Source organism: Neomonachus schauinslandi, chromosome 7 (assembly GCF_002201575.2).
Source record: "Neomonachus schauinslandi chromosome 7, ASM220157v2, whole genome shotgun sequence".
In the NCBI taxonomy this organism is placed as follows: Eukaryota; Metazoa; Chordata; class Mammalia; order Carnivora; family Phocidae; genus Neomonachus; species Neomonachus schauinslandi.
In genome coordinates, this window is record NC_058409.1 from 146803918 (window position 1) to 146821241 (window position 17324).

The 17324-nt window shown below is 48.7% G+C and overlaps 1 protein-coding gene across 2 annotated transcripts in view; it reads right to left on the reverse strand.

Moving 5' to 3' along the window:
- Positions 1-5092: 5092 nt before the first annotated feature.
- The window catches only part of ICE1 (interactor of little elongation complex ELL subunit 1), a 56718-nt gene continuing 44486 nt past the window's right edge, over positions 5093-17324 (reverse strand). For both annotated transcript variants that reach the window (XM_021702515.1, XM_021702514.1), the window contains 4 exons: positions 14909-15099; positions 12890-12996; positions 7003-7101; positions 5093-6163 (listed from right to left, as the gene is read on the reverse strand). In XM_021702515.1, coding sequence (XP_021558190.1) covers positions 5982-6163; positions 7003-7101; positions 12890-12996; positions 14909-15099 — 579 coding nt within the window. In that variant the 3' untranslated portion in view covers positions 5093-5981. The remainder of the gene's footprint in view (positions 6164-7002; positions 7102-12889; positions 12997-14908; positions 15100-17324) is intronic.

The window sequence follows — 17324 nt, forward strand, 5'->3', positions numbered from 1 at the left end:
TTCCCGACTGCGTGCGAGAGGATGTTCCCGGCGCCCGGGGGACACGTGGGAGAGGTGCGCTGACAGGGCAAAGTGCCTGGCATGTGCGGTTTTGGCCATACTGTCAATGGTTCGCTAACCTCTTGTCCCCTTCCATTAGTTCCCACGATCGAGGTGGCCTGGAACAAAGCAGGTGTAAACAGATGCTGACTTGGCTAACTCGTTATACAACACATTTATTGCCTCTACACTCCAACCCCCAAAACATTACTAGGTGTTTATTTTTAGAGGATTGTCACAACACCGTAAATAGGATTCCTCAGAAGTCAGAATGGTTCCTTCATTTGGGGGTTTGCTAACTATTTATTAAGGTCGTTTGTAAGAATCTGACTGGTGTTGGCTTGGACATCAGGGAATCATAGAACAGTCATCCACCTGGGTTAGGGGTTCAGGTATACGAGCGTCTGGGTGAAAGCTGGGTTCAGAGCCCCCACACGCCCCTGCCCATCTGCCCTCCCCTCTGGCTAGTGGGCTCCGCAGCACTCCCTGCTCTTCAGGGGGAGCAAAAGCCCAGTGGGAGCCCCTGCACCCAGAATCCCGAGGCTGGAGCAAAAGAACAGCCCTCCAGACCTGACTCTCCGGCACTTTCAGCTTCCAAGGGTGCACACTTCGAACGGCTCAACATGATTCAGCTCTTTTGGTCACCCCAGGCTCTCCCGTCCCCATGCCCTCCACCAAAGGGACAGCGACCCCAGAGGACCCAGCTCCCCACCGGCAGGAGAGTCTGCAGCTCAGCTGTCGGTGACCTCTGGGGTCCGTGGCAGACAGCGGTGAGAAGGGTATGTGGCCCCTGATGCTGGCCTCAGGACACCCGCCTGTGGATGTGGCAGGAAGCCCAGGAGCCCGGTCATGGAGCTGTCGGCCCAAAAAGCAGGGCAGGAGGAACGGGGCCAGAGGGAGACTGACGGGCCAGTGTGTGACCTGCTTTCCTTTTTAATTTACGACATGCATACAGTACAAAATCAACATGGAAAATTAAATAAAGTACATTGGATCACAATGTAAACTATTAAAAGTGGGTATATAATAATACATATTTACATATAGAAACATGACAATTGAGTGGGGCAGCTTCCATGAATGCGAAAGGCGCACTGGGCTCAGGGTTTACACATTCGACCCCTCGCTTTCCTCCTCTTTCGTCAGTTGTACACTCGTGATTTAGGGTGAGATTATCCTGGAGCAGCAATTAATGACTATTTGTTAGGAAAAAAATTAACACCCTTAAAGACTACGTGAACAATTTAAAACAAAGAACGGCAGTTCTCGACGGCGGGAGGAGGGTAATAGGCTCCCCTCCTCTTCCTCTCCCGTTTTCCCCAAAATGAATGAGGAGGGGACAAGGAGGGCTCAGCTGAGAGCGGCTGGGAGGGCAGAGGCAGCTCTCAGGGGCTCCCCCACTGCTGGGGGTGTGCACCTGGCCCGGAGGATCGGTCCACACAACCGCAGACAGCCCCACTTCGGCACTCAGTGGGTGTGGGGTGAGGCCATGTCCTCCGAGAACCAGGGGTCCGGGATCAGCCCGACAGGCAACCCCCGCCCCTCCCTGGGCACAGAGCCCCTGGCTGGGCTGGGCAGAACCAGCTTCCCCAGCAGCAGAGTCAGAGGCCCCCCCGGGGGAGGCCAGGCTCCGAGCGTGGATGCTGGGCACGCTGGGGTGTGTGTGCCAGGGAGCCCTGGTCCCAGCATTGTTCCGAAACCCCGAAGTCCTCCGTAAGACGCAGACACCGTCGCTCTCCCACAACTGGAGCGCACCACCTCCTGCTGGCGTGTCACTCACAGATCCGTCGCTGCCCACACTGCGCTACTTGATCGCCCTAAACACGCTGGCTCCGCACAGGGACCGCTCTGAAATTCACAAAAATGACCCCGGCACATGAAGACGGGAATGTCGCACCATGCAAGCAGGTCCTCGTTATTCTCGAGGCAGGAACAGGTCTGTGTTCCACAACCATGCACTGAATTTCTCTGAGAAAGTAGCAGGCGGATGGAAGGACGAAGAGGAGGAAGGCCTTTAAGGCAGTGGCTGTCTTCCTTTTGAAGCCCTTCCCCGAGGCATCCAGAACATTCCACACTGAACCCTTGGTGGCATCTTCGGTCTTCATGAGGCAGGCTGGTTAGACGTACACTTCTGGGCTCTCTGCACACCACAGGCTGCTGACAAGATGGTTCTACGCGAGAGGACACACTAGGAATGTTCTCTGGGGTAACTGGGCACGCTCCGTGCGCGGGCGGAAGTCACTGTTGTTCACATGCCTGGCTGACCAGACGAGCGCTCAGAGCCTTCCCGCCCAGCAGCGCCACCACCAACCCACCTGGCCGCCTCATTTGTTCATTTCCGTCAAAGCATTCCGCTCTAGGATCACTAAAAAATATCCAGGAAAGAACCCAACCAACAGGCAAAATCTGTGCATTTGTAGTTGGTGGGGCGAGGAGCTCTCCAATTCCACGGATCTTACATGTTACCCCTTCCACGCATCCTTCCCGTCCACTGCCGGGGAGAATGGGCCCAGGCACGGAAACGCACTCCACTCAAGGCCCAACATGTGAACAGAAGTAGGTCTCGCTGGGTGGCAGGCGCAGACAGTGTGGCCATGCCTTCTGCCACAGCCCAGCTGAGGAGTCCTCCGTGGCCCAGGCTGTGCCGGCCATCGGCGAGGCTGCAGCGCCCCCTAATGGCCAGGGTGTAATTCTTTCCATTCCCAAGTTCAGAAGCCAGGCTCCTAGAAATTCAAATTGTGAGTTACACTGTCACATCCTGTCTTAAGAAACAAAGTGAGCAGTGACCCAGTGCTGTCAGGGTGGAAAATGACAGCCTGAAGTATCTCACAGGCCAGTGGGTTTTGGGCTTGGGATGAAAGGCTGGGACCCCCACAGGCGAGTCCATGGGGACAGGGCTCAGACGTGAGCCGAGATCACGGGCCACACTGCTCGCTGCCCCTGCTCACGCCACTGTCCCAGGGACAGCTCCTCGGGCTCCCCCACCCTTAGCACCCAGCAGCCCAGCCCGGAGCACCTGGCCTCCCACGAGCGTCACCAGAGCAGGACGCCGGGCCTGCATGGGCTGCTTAGAGAGCTGTGCGGGACCCAGCTCGGGCCACCCAGAAACTGTGTGCTTCCTGGGTGCACAGGGCCCAGCGCTAGTCTAAGATACCCCACTCAACTCCAGGGTCAAATGTTCATTCACTTGGCTGTTTACTCATTTGCTTTAAATGATACAACCCACAGCCATGTTCTGCTTGGGTGCCAGAAATTCAATCTAACAACAGCTTAAAACTGCTTCACCCCCCGAGGGTGCCAGAGCAGTCCAGGGGAGGCCAGGTGTGCTCCTCAACAAGCCACACCACCAAAGGGATGCCGACAGGTGAACTCCACGCACCTGGTGGCCAGAGTACAGCAACCAGCAGAAAAGCCCCGCTGCTACCTATCCTCTGCCTATTAAAAACACATAAACCTACCGAGGTTAAAAAACGGTTTCGAAGCCTATGACCAACCCATTTACCAGGCAAATCCCCCACAAGCCCAGCTGCAAACCTCATTTTTGCCTTAACGCCGTTACCTTTGGGAAATGCTCCCCAAGGTCACCGCCACCCACCGGAGGTGAAATGCAACCATCACCTTGTCTGACCTTGCGGCTCCAGCACAGATGGCCACCTGTCTGCCCCCCTGCCTTCTTAGCCGTGGCCAGGAGAGAGCCGCCAGGGGGGCCACACCACCGCCACCAGCCAAGCAACTTCAAGTGGGCAAGGTCGTCTCCCTCGTGACCGCTTGAGCATGTGCACACACACACCCCCCGCTCTAAACAGCCTCCCCACAATGTCAACTCCCCAACTTCTGCCCCATCTAGTCTACCTCCACACTTTTGCCTGTAAAGGCTGCCACCTCCATTTGCATGTCTCTCGGTTCCCGCATCCCAAACACACACTTAAGATTTGTGACCCCAACCACCAAACCTGTGCACCTGTCCCCAAACCCAGGTGCCCAACTCAGTAACCTGGGAACCTCGATTCCTACCGGTCCCTCTCCTCCAGTGCATGAATTCAGGAGTGATCCTACCTTCAAGATACATCTGAACCCCATGTACCCTTGCTCTTCTGTACCGCCACCACTCTGTGCTCTCCCCAGACTTCCTGAGTGGTCTCGGCTTCCACTCTTGCCCTCCTCCCATCCTCTGGCCCCAGAACAGCTCCAGTGCAATGTGATCGCATAGGACGCCTCTGCTCAAACCTCCGTCCCAAGCACGGACGAGCCTGGGGCTGCCCAGGTCCCAGTGACGGCAGTTACCTGTGTGACTGAACAAACAACACTAGCCCCCTTCAACAGCTTGTCCAAGCTGCGCCAGCCTCCTTCCTGCACACAGTGGGCTCTTCCCCCCCAGAGCCAGTCACCTGTCTCCTCTCCGGGCTGGCTCCCTCCTCCTAGACCCTAGCTCACCTGCGACCTCCTCAGAGGGACCCTCCTTGACCAATACACAGAAAGACAGGAGTCGCCCCTGCTCCTCCAGTGTGGGCCTCCACGCTTACTTCACTGCACTTACAATTTCTGACTGCTTCTTCACTGGGGGGGTGGTTCGGGTTTTCTCTCCCAGCAGGGCACAGGTCTTTGCCAACTGGGCCCTTGCTGTCTGCTCTCTAGCTCCTCCCGTTGAGGCGCCTAGCAGGAGCACATGCTCAGCAAACACTGGTAGAAAGAACAACACGCCAACAAAAAGCTTCCAAAGGGCAATGCAGAGTTATTTATAAATCTCAATTATGTCTGTTATAATTACTTTAAAAATACGAGGCAGGAGTATCAAAATAGTCATCAAATATAATTTTTTAAAGGGCAGCAATATTTGTAAGTAAACAAATCCAATCATGAGGGCCAATCAGTACGTAATTATATGGTGTCCAATGTCGCTAAGAGCATCTTGGAGAAACCTGCTGGACAATGGCAATGTAGCGTATTTCTATCATTTGGGATGGCCGTTTTATCTTTGGTTAGAGTGGAGAATTTTCCATCTTTGGTAAGAGTAGATATAATACCCAGTGTCACTCTTCACTGATCAGAACAATCGTGTGCATGGCTTACTTTTATTTTTTATTATAAAAAACACATACAAGAGTTTTAAGAAATGATGAATATATGACAAATCAGAACCACGGTGAGTTATTAAACCCATTTTCTATGTACAAATACTAAAATTCCGAAAGTGGAATATCATCAAATGTGAAACACATTATAGCACGGTCCATATATACACGGCACACACAGAGACCTGCCCGCACGCGTCTCTGAATCGTCTATATACACATCGCTGACAGAAACCCTGCAAGTGAACTTCCACTCTTCAGCCCTCCTTGTCCTGATACAGTGACAGTTTTAAGGACCTGCAGAGATAGGAAGAAGATGCACTAGAGCGGGTCTCTAAGGCTCTCCCAGGTTCTCCTCTGACCAGTTGCGCACTCTACCTTGAGAAACAATTTTGTAGCCCATTTCCAGCTAAGACAATGGAAGAGTCTTCTAGCTCTTTCTTAGCCGATTTATTTTTCCCTAGTCAATCATTTCAGCGCAAAGTCCAAAATTAGCTCAGGAACCAAATCAATGCTTTTATATTAAATTCATTATAAAATGCCACTCAATCTTAAAAAGCGACTAAAAGGACACTTTCTGCAGCAAAAAAGGGCTAAGTTCAAGTTTTTGTTGTTTGACCAAGACACAATAATACAACCCACATGTCATGGAATCACAACAGCCTTAAGTGAAATGTATGCGGTTTGGGGAAAGGCAGCCCTGCCATGGCTGGCTTCTGTCTCCTCGCCACGGTGACCAGAGCCTCTGGGCATTCTCTCTCTTCTCCGGCTTTCCTTTTGAAACTCAGTTTGTGCTCCGCCAAGCTGACTCATCTATTCATACTTGAGATATGTAAAGGCACTTCTCTAGACGCAGCGGCGCGATGCAGCTTAGCCGACCTCCTCCGCGCACAGTGAGCTGACCTCCTCCAGGCAGCTGAGCACCGCGGAAGGCACGCTGTGCGCGGTTTCTTGGCGCCAGGCCTCTAGGATCTTGGATATTTCCGCTGGATTGCTGGGACTCAAATCACAGAGCGCGTACACGGCGGCCAGCTGGATGCCCCACGGGATATCTGCAAGGGAACTTCGTATCAGGCATTACACAAGAAAAGGCTTGTTATTCAGAACGCTCGTGTTGTCCTCCACTGAATTACTACTCACATACAGGACACCCTCTCTGCCGGCAATGAGAAACAGAAAACCCCGTAATGAAAAATGAAAAACACGAACTAAGCACGCATCTGCCGCTGGGAAGAAACAGAAGCGCAGAGGAGCTGTGTGCAGGCCCGGGAGCCGGCCAGGCCCCCGAGCACTGGCACAGTCAGCCCAGAACACGCGCTGCGGAGCTCCGGGCCTCGCGTGCCCGACGCCAAGCTTCCCAAAGCAGCTCTGGAAGCAGCACGCTCCACAATGTAAGTTTCGATAAGATGTGGATCCCAGAGCACTGGTCAAAGAAGTGACTGCGCTGGCCACCCACTGGAGGTGCGTATACATGGGCCCCGAACAGGAAGCACGCAGACCTGGCACGAGCTGTGGCCCAACGTCACACCCACCGCCGCAGCACACCGCCGTGCTGAGCAGGGCGGCCGCCGGGGCCGGCGGGTCACGGCCAGCCGGAGACTCTGCTAGGGGAGCCCTCCCACTTAGCAGAGGTTATTTATAAGGTATGCAAGTAACATTTAGTTCGGCCGAATTCTGGTTAAATTGTAATTCAAACCACACGCCAGAAAACCCACAGGCGCTCAGCGTGCATGCTGAGAACGCAGGCGCGCCGCAGCTTTGCCAGTTCCTCCCCCGACCCGAGGGCGCGGCGGGGAGGGGGCACAGGGCACCGCGCGCAGCAACCACTCAGAGGGCTTAAGGGGAGGAATGCGAGGGACTCAAAACTCCTTTCTGTGAACAGAGGTCTTACCTTCGTCCTGCGCATGCTGGATGAACATACCAATGACGGAGCTAATATTCTTCACGGCGGACGGGAAGCCTTCCTTCAAGCCCAGCTGGCCTAAACGACCTGGAGGACACAGTAAACCAAAGTGCCAACAGCCTTCAGTGAAACGTTCACTTTTCCTGAGACTTTAACATTTCTGTTCTCTTCCCTGCATCACTATTTACGTTAAGTTCAAACAGGTACGTGTTTCCTACATGAAAGCAGATAAAGGGTGAGGAGCCAGGAGCCACAGAGCACCGTGTGTCTTACTGGGGGCGGGGGTGGTGGGGACTGAGACCACCAATCACCCCCACTCTCACACTCAGGACACGGCACACAGCTTCCTCGGTGAAGGCATCATGAGGAGTGGAATTCAGGCGAAAGCCCGGCTGCAGCAGGCTCGCTGTGGACGGCGGACTTCTGCGAGGTTCCAGGACCCCCCCGCGCTGCCCAGCAGGCCCGGCTGCGGTCCAACACTTGGCCGTGCTGACCCAGCTGCGCAGCACAGCGGCTCTCAAGTGTGGTCCGCAGACCCCCCGAGTCCTCAGGGTCAAAATGATCCTCACGACAACACAGCTGTCACTCAGGAGTGACCTGCCTTCTTCCCAGGGCTGAGACCAGACGGACGGCAGCAAAGCCAGGGCCTGGGACGACCGTGACCTTGGCACCAACCAGGGCGGCTGCGGCAGGCGGTCACTCCTGAGCACCAGGTGCTCCCAGCACAAAAAGCGGACATGCACATGGTGGAGCTGCTTGACCTGGGAGGGGAACTGGGCACCTCTCCATTCAACCCCCACGTTCCCCTGAAAGAATGACTAACTCAAGCTATTCAGACCGAGACAGACATTTTCTCAAAACTGAGTAAAGTGAACCTGTCACTGCAAGGAAATTCATCAATGTTGTCAAAGATAAAATGTGAGCTCTTAAGCAAAACTAAAATTTTGGAAAAACTTCCAACAGCCATCCAGAGCTTGACAGCTTCAAAAACTGAAGACCTCTCTGATGAGATCAGGGATGATATTAATGCTTGTTTTCTCGATACTGTTGACATTTGGAAGATCTATGCAAATCAATATTTTCTAAGTTACCAGAGCAGGTCACAGAATCGTGACTGGGCAAAAGGCCTTCTCCATGCAGGTGTGAGAGCCCCGGGCAGCACGGCAGGAAGGCTCCCCGGGAAGGGTTCAGACTTCACACTGCATCCAGCCTTCAGGGAGTTACCCCTTGTGGAAGGTCAATGCAGTGTCAAAGAAGAATATCCACAATGATCTGAAAAGGCTATTAAAATACTCCTCTCCTTTTATCAGCTCCATACAAAACTGGATTTTCTTCATACACTTCAACCAAAACAATGTACTGCAAGAGCCTGAGTGCAGAGCAGATAGGTCCATGAATCCAGACAGTAAAGAGGTGTGCGACAAGATAAAGGGCCGTTCTCCTCACTGTAGTTGTTGGGGAAAGACTGTTCATGGAGAACGTCCTTTATGTTAACACTGGTTTATTATCAACATTAAACGAATAGCTAAATGTTATTTTCAATTTTGAACATTTTAACACCTGGTAGAAAGGACCTGAAGTGACAGAGGCTCTGGGGGTTCTCACTGGGCGGGGGGGGGGGGGGGGGGCTAAAGCAAGCAAGATGAGGCCACACAGCTAGCCCCTACTCACCTGGTCCTTCCTTTATTCCAAGGGTCCGGGGACTCGAGCTTGCTTTGAAGCAGAGGCCCCATTCCCTCCCTCAGGACGAGGCCGCATGCTCTTTGCCCCTCCTCTCTCATGGGGAGAGAACTCTTGGACACAACTGGATGCGCTCTTATCCATGTCCTTCTCCTGGGTTCTAACGACAGGACCCTGCAATCTCACTGTTCTGGGCCCACTACACACATTCTCAGGTTTGTATGTGAACCCAGGCCCTCAGCTTCATCTCCATCTTGAATATGGAGAAACTGAGGCCCAGGACACTACAGAGACCTTTATTACTTAGTATCCCTGAGAGAAAACAACTTAGGGCAGGTTACATGCACCCTGAATGCTGTGATAGAGAGCAGACACTCAGTAAATTCCTGCTGATGGATGCACGCCTGGAAAATTTCAAACTCAGGACGAAACTACAAACATCTGGATAATTTCAGGGAAATCTTTCAGTGAGGTTGAAAGGCATTATACTTCAGGAACCAGGAATTTCACTTACTGATCACTCAATTACCTGCTTCCAATTAGATCAAACTGGTAACCGTACGAGACCAGATCTGTCCTCCAAGACAATCTACCAGGGCGTTCAAAACATAACTGACAGTAGAGATGGGGAAGGGACGTGTGCCAAACACAGACGTGGGCTCATCCAGCCCTGGGATATGAGTGCATTCTCAGATAATACAGAACCCTATTACAATGGCTTCTGTTCTTTCAATTAAAAATGCCTAATGAATTGTTGGATTTTATAAGTGATCTAAATTAATGGAGCTATCAGGGGTACAGTAAGAGGAAATCATGACTCAGAGGTAGGTGGCTCAGAGGAAAAAACTTACATATATGATGACAAAGATGATGGACAAACTTGCTGAGTACATGGGAAGAAAAGTCCTCCTACAGAAGGAATGTGAGTCCAGGGTGGCTCAGCCACATTAAAATACAACAAGTAAGAAACGTGGACTTATCCTCCATGTCAAAAACAGCACTGCCCAGCACTCAGGGAAGCGTGAGGAGGGCAGCTGGGGGCCTGCCGGGAAGGCACCTGGGTAGCCACCCATGGTTTTCATTCGAGATTGCAGGTGCAGACGTGCCGTGGGAAAAGCGAGTTGAGATAATTTCAAAGAAAAGGGCACAGGCCTGGCAAGAGACTGGGTATAAATCGACAATGGTTACTTCAGCCGGCCCCACAAAAACCTGCTGTAGGAAACAGTGTTCTCCTAGCTTCTAGGCTCCAATCAATACCAGATGGGCTACGGGGGGGGGTTAATAAGCTCTTTGGGGGCAAAAAAGGTACCACATAGCTCTGCACTCAACTCAATCCAGCGGCATGCACACTTCGGTCTCCCTTCTAAGCCTCATGTCTGCCCTGAGACGAGCAGACTGAAGCGGGTTCTACCACTTCTCCATGGGCCCCTGAATCTAGAGCAATGCAAACACTCTACAGAATGCTCTAACACATCATTGTTGAAGATGTTAGACCCTCATCTAATAGTCCCACATCTGCTAACAGCGATATCCAACATCAGACAACACCGAACTGCTCTGACAGAAAGCGTCTTTTATTTCCCATGAAGTGAAAATCCAGTTACAGTTTAGCAAATCTGGAAATAAGAATAAACACAACTCCTTTATTTTATGAATGATTAGTGATTTCGGTCATTATTATTAAATCATGGCCTAGCAGTTTAATTACTTGCTAAATTCTTCAGTGAGTGTCAGCTTCGAAAACTGCAAGAAGGTTCTCTAATGGAGTTTCTTCTTAGAAACAGTTTGAACTCCAAGCCTGACAGGTGTGCAGAAGGGTCCATGCACACCCAACCCTGACAGGACTCCTCAGCACTCTGCCAGCAGGTCTCACCTGTCTCTGCTCCCCACCCTCGGCCGCCCACCCACACCCTGCCCCACCAACCAGCAATATCGCTTCGGTGGCCAGACAGCCAGAGCAGGCAAAGCTGCGCCACCAAGGGCCGGCACCGGCCCACGGCACCGTGGCCAGCCTGGCCGTCCCAGCGGCCCTCTCCTGTTTGCAGACCTGAGGACGGCTTTCCAGGCCTGGCTCTGCTGCTCTGAACATCACCACCTCCTACTTACCCACCCTTTGGATCACATTCAATATATGTATTAGCATTCTACCCGACAATACTGTGAACTATGTATTGTCAATTTTTCCCATAATATATAACTTACTACATATGACTTTTAATTATGTGAGTATCCATATACATTTTCTAAAAAGCTTCTCAGGCAATTTGGACGGCCTGCCAAATGCGGAAGGCTCCTGAAAGCCAACTGTAGGGGAGATTCATCCATGAGGCTGACCCTCTGTCACAGACGCACAGGGACTGTGCGCAAGTCACCAGAAGTGCAGCCTTCCACCCTCCCACACCCGGCTCCTCTCCTGCTACGACCAACACATATGTAACCAAACGCCTCTGCAAACAACAACAGCCAAAATCACACCATATTTTGTAAGTGTGACTTCAAAAAGTTTATCATGTTCTTTTCAAAATTCCGAAGATCCTTCATCTAGGTCAATATTATCTATTTATGGATTTAACACCCTCTCCCAATTTTTTAATTTTCAAGTAAGTTTTGTAATTTAGACAGATTTTTTTTTTTAAGATTTTATTTATTTATTTGAGAGAGAGAATGAGAGAGAGAGAGCATGAGAGGGGGAGGGGCAGAGGGAGAAGCAGACTCCCTGCCGAGCAGAGAGCCCGATGTGGGACTCGATCCCGGGACTCCAGGATCATGACCTGAGCCGAAGGCAGTCGCTTAACCAACTGAGCCACCCAGGCGCCCGTAAGTTTTGTAATTTAAAATGTCAGTTCCAGGTATGAACATTTTTCTTGAATCCCTGAGAGAAGATGCCACTGAAAGCAGAGCGAGCAGACCGCTGAGAAGGCTGCCCCTGGCCCTGCTCTGGCCTTACTGCTTCCGGGCCAGGGCACCCTGAAATAAGGGATGCCACAGACTGTTTTGAGACAGTCCCCCAGGGAGCAGTTCATTCACTTCCACACCCTGAGCTATCTTTGCAGGCATCTCTTCTGATTCCCCCAACCTCTGCACAATCACCTGGCCCACATGCTCTCTTTTTGGTAACTTCACTCCAGGTGTATTTCTGGTTCTATCCAGCGTAATTAGGTGTCTTCCTTGAGAGCAGCCTGGACCATTTTACACATTTACTTAGCACCATGTTCTTCGGTTTGCATGTGAAGTATGCACAGGGCAGCAATATCTATTTACTGAGATGGTAACACAACTAGCCATGATGTACATGTCCCAGACAGACCTATTTATGCGACTACTCAGATCACTTAAATATTTGCAAACCTTATTTCCAGTGGTACTATCTCGAAGCTCTAACCAATTAAACGCCAAAGATACTGAAAAGTCACGGTGAATATGTTCTAGGATCTGAGGGGCTACAACACAGGTATCAGATGAGCCTCGAAGGTGTGCCCCAGGGGCAAGGGCTACATACTACAGATGGAGAAGTCCACTCTAAGTAAGAAGAGCCTTCCAAAAATTAATAGATCTCATCACTGGTAATTCTGCAGGCCTGGAGAGCGACTTGTCAGAGATGAGGCAAGGAGGAAAAAATAAGTAAAAATAAAAAATAAAAAAGTAGGGGTGACAGGGAGCAGAACCAAAAACCCACTGAGGTCCTGCGTACCCAAGATGGAAGAGAATCTATGCCTCATTTAAAATCTGTTTAAACAAGGATTTTAATTTCTGTATATGGGCCTGGAGGAAAACAAAGCTAGTCCCCAGTTACGGAGCTGCATGACTCAACCCTGCCTGGGCCAGCAGAGAAGAACGTGGTGCATGAGGGAGAGAGAGCAGGTTATAGACACCGAACGAGACCTGAGCGTCACTGACCGCAATCCCGTGTGCTGGTGTGCACGTGTGCATGTAAACAGTAAGAAGTGAGCAGCACATGTTCGATCACACGTACAATGGACTGCACGAAGACCTCATCTCTGACAAAGTCAGAGAAAACATTAATTTATAAAGAAAGAATGTGACTGAGGAGAAGGAAGTGAGAATGCATCTAATATGTGGTGGTAAAAAGCCATCATTATGGTGAGGTTTTGGTTGGCATCTATTATCACACTTTTATTCTCCCACCAAGACGTGATCAATAATAAGAAAACATTTCATAAAACAGACAACTCACCAATCAGCCTCAGTATCGATGCTATAATAATATCAGGAGTATATGCAATGTTCGCGTGTCCTTTTCTGTATTTTATCCACTTATCCATTACAGGCCACAGCTCTTTACTGGAAAACAACAATAGCATATATATATACATATATATATGTATACTTAGGTACACGGACGTGAAAAGCATGCATGCTCACCATCACTCAAATATTAACTTAAAATGGCCCGTAAGGAATAGACAACTGATAAAGAAGAGGGACTTTTCTTATTTTTAAATGCCCAATGTGGGGCTCAAACTCACAACCCTGAGATCAAGAGTCACACGCTCTACTGACTAAGCCAGCCAGGCACCCCAGAAGAAGGTCTTCTGAAGATGTAACCTTCTAGGTTAAAATAAGATCAGACACTGGAAGCTCATATACCCTCCAACTATTTCGATATTTGGGCCCACACTGGCTTAAAAAAGGCTACAACTACCTATGCTTGCATCTTTATTCCGTTTTTACCCTTTTTACAAGGCTGTAAGTGGGACTCTGGACAATGTCCCCAAGTCACAGAACTGGAAGAGGTGGGAGTCTGGATTTTCACTTGGGACCTCCCAAACATGTTCTAGAAGCCTCTACCATGTTCCGAGAGGAGCACGGAGCTCAGAGGCAACACTCAAACCACACGTTAGAAACTCTCTACTGACTGGAAACAGTGTCAGCTCCTCTTTGCTTTCTCTTCCTTCCAAAGTGTAATTACTTCTTACATGGTATTTAACAGAAAAGTTAAACGCCAACACGCAGAAGAAAAAGGTAAATTAAAAGCACCCCAAATAATAACTTTTCAGATAACATTACTCAACTAATTCAGGACTTTTCTTTCCCTGTGCTTCTCTAGGCGCACCTACGTATAAGCCCGGTGGATGGGACCACAGCGCCCCAGGCTCTGGGTGTGGCACTGCTCAGGCAGAGATCCTGATCAACACTCTGTCCTCTCCCCCAGCGGGGGTGCCCAGAAGCACTTCTGGGGGGCTTACCTGTCACCTTGCCTGCTGGGCTCCCCCGAGGAGTCAGGAGACAAGGCCCACAGGAGGCACTCACAAATTTACACTGATGGCCCTGGACGACCGCACCGTCGCTCCCTTAGTCAGCAAAGCACGTGAGCTACTCCCGTGTCACTACCTAAACATCCACTTACAGCGATTATTTTACTGTGGCAGTATCTCATTGTATAGAAGTACCATAATTCGATTTTCTATCATTTGACATTTAAATCTGTTCCTAGTGTTAAGGAGGAGAAGAAGAGAGCACAGTTTTCCACAGAACACATTCAAGTATCTCCAGGATACGGACTATCAGTCCTTTGTGAATCCTAATTTTTAATGTCATAAACTCCTTTAAATCAGCCTTTCTCAATCAGGCTTCCAAGAAAATTAAGATCTACAGAATAATCAGCTGAATGACAATTTTCTCCGTTCTCCCATCTCCCATTCTCCCAGAGATGGTATATAGCTAGTGCCAGAATTCTCCATGCACAGAGAAAAGTGGATTCATTACATAAAACAGATGCCCAAGACATAGTTCCCTCCTGAAACCCAGGTGAGAAGAGCTGCTAACGTGGAGTTCTTGCTGTGTCCGTTCACATGGGTTTTCCAGAGCATCTGAATGTTAAGATCCAATCATGACACTTCCTCCTACACTAGCCGTGGATGGCTCCCTTTGTGGGCACTGCTGTATGAGCTGGGGACATGCCAGTGAACCCAAACCCCTCCTTCATGAGGGTCCCTGCTCCTTGGGAGAGAGACACTAGTTAACAGAATATAATGAAGTCACAGCCACCACAAAACATAAAGCAAGGGGATGTGACAATAATACAAGTCTTTTAATGGGAGTTTTACCAACTCTTACCAAATCAGAACGTCACTTTTAAATGTTTCAGCAACCTTCAAGAGCAAAAACTCTTCAAACCACAATTCAGCAACCATTCGACAGCCTACCTTCCAATTCAAGAACCCAACTTTCAGTTAGCCAAACAGCCTTGTACCTTATAATGTTATCGTGTGTCCAAATCCATTTTTGATGGCAGCAGAGCAGATCAATGGCAAATATGTACTCCCAAGTGTTGTCACTTAAGTCTTCACCAAATTTTTCACTGGACTGAAATTCTGTTTTTGGACACAACTGTATGGTCAATAGCAGCTTAGAAACCATGAAACCCACATCCACAGGAGCATTCTAAGCAAATGAAAAAAGAAAAAAATAAATAAAATAAAATTTAGAGTTTCAAATAGAACACATCTTACATTAGTCATCTCACAGACTGTAACAAGCACCAAATGAATAATCATTTAATTTTAAAAGACACTTTTCGAAAGTTGTATTTGAATAAGGAACTATGTTTATCTTACTCATAATACTTGTCCTAAGATGATTATAAGCATAGAGGTTGGCAGGTCAGATAAAAAAGCTCCAGGCAGGGGGCGCCTGGGTGGCTCAGTTGGTTTAGCATCCAATTCTTCTTGGTTTCAGCTCTGGTCATGATCTCAGGGTCCTGAGGTCAAGACTGGGGGCTCCACGCTTGAGACTCTCCCTCTGGCCCTGCCCCGCCCCCCTCGCCCAGGGTGCACATGCTTACACACTTGTGCGCTCTCTAAAATAAATAAATAAAATCTTTAAAAAAAAAAAAAAAGAAAGCCCCAGGCAGGATGCAGAATCTAGTCAGGTAGAAAGGAGATTAGCTGCAATCCAGATAGAAATGCAAATTTTTATTACCTCAAATCAGAGAAAGTTATAATATTTTTTAAACACTGAAAAAGCTCTTCAATTTCTATCATTCTTCTGACCCTAAATACTAGTCTTTTTACAGAACTCCATAAAATCGAATCAGCCAACACCATAGTCCTTATCTGGCATCTTTCACACAATCGCACGTTTGATGATGCCCATACTGGTAGTCTTAACACTCCTTCCCGTCGGTGAATGTTACCCTTTTACATGATGGACCAGTCTGCTTATCCACTCACCTCCTGACAGACATCTGGGCTATGCAGCCTTAGGCTACCCATGATAATGCTGCTATGAACATGCATGTAACACAGCTCTGTGTGGACACTAATTTAACTTCTCTTGGACAAATACCTACAGGGGATTTATAATTTTTTCTTGTGCTATTTTTTTATTGGGTTTTGTTAATAAAAATAAAAACTAAATAGACGGGCCCTTGGATGGCTCAGTCGGTTAAGTGCCCGACTCTTGATCTCAGTTCAGGTCTTGATCTCAGAGTCATGAGTTCGAGCCCTGCGTTGGGCTCCACAATGGGCGTGGAGTCTACATAAAAGTAATATGTAATTCAACAAATTAAAAATAAACAGGAAGAGGGGCGCCTGGGTGGCTCAGTTGTTAAGCGTCTGCCTTCGGCTCAGGTCATGGTCCCAGGGTCCTGGGATCTAGCCCCGCATCTGGCTCCCTGCTCTGCGGGAAGCCTGCTTCTCCCTCTCCCACTCCCCCCGCTTGTGTTCCCTCTCTCGCTGTGTGTCTCTGTCAAATAAATAAGTAAAATCTTTTAAAAAAATAAAAATAAACAGAATGCTTTCAATCTTATACTTGCAAAAGGCTGGAATTATTTGGTTCTTCAAAAGATTAGGCAAAATTCAGATGGAATCTACACATGCCTTTTATACAGTAAATTTTACATCAACGTTTCCACTTGTTTTATGATAACTGAAAACAACTGGTTTATCAAGTGTTCTACCTCTAAAACCAAATGTGATAATTTTTATTTTGCTAAGAAATCATCCTCGGCTTCCAAATCTGTCACTACATAGCTGCAGGTGGTGGTCTTCTCAATCTTTCTCCTACATCTGGAGTCTGTTTTCTTTCTCATTTTTGAAATCCTCAGTATTTTCTATTTTCTCTTTTTTCATTAATCTGACCTGGAAGCTATCTGTTTTGTTACTATTTCTTAAAGGCAATGCGTTTTTCTTCTATGTGTTCTTTTGTTCTCTGCTTCATTACTATTACCTTTTATACTCTATTCCTTTTTTCCTAGATTCCTTCTCAGATATTTAATTTCTAAGATGATAATCAGTCACCTTACTATCTAATAATGAAAACATTTAAACTACCTTAATGAGTATAAGTTTTGTAAAAACTAGAGATCTTTGGTATGAAGGGTTTTCCTTTCCAATGACTTTTAAAAAATTCATTTTACTTTTGGGTTCCTATGTATTCCCAGATTGTCCAGGACCACATACGCCAACTTTCAAGTAGTGTTTATGGAATCTCTGAATTACTTAGAGCGAATTTCACTTAACTACTACCAGAGAATCTTGAGTATGGAATCTTTACTTCTTAAGAATTAAAGTTCTCGGGGCGCCTGGGTGGCTCAGTCATTAAGCCTCTGCCTTCGGCTCAGGTCATGATCCCGGGGTCCTGGGATCGAGCCCCGCATCGGGCTCCCT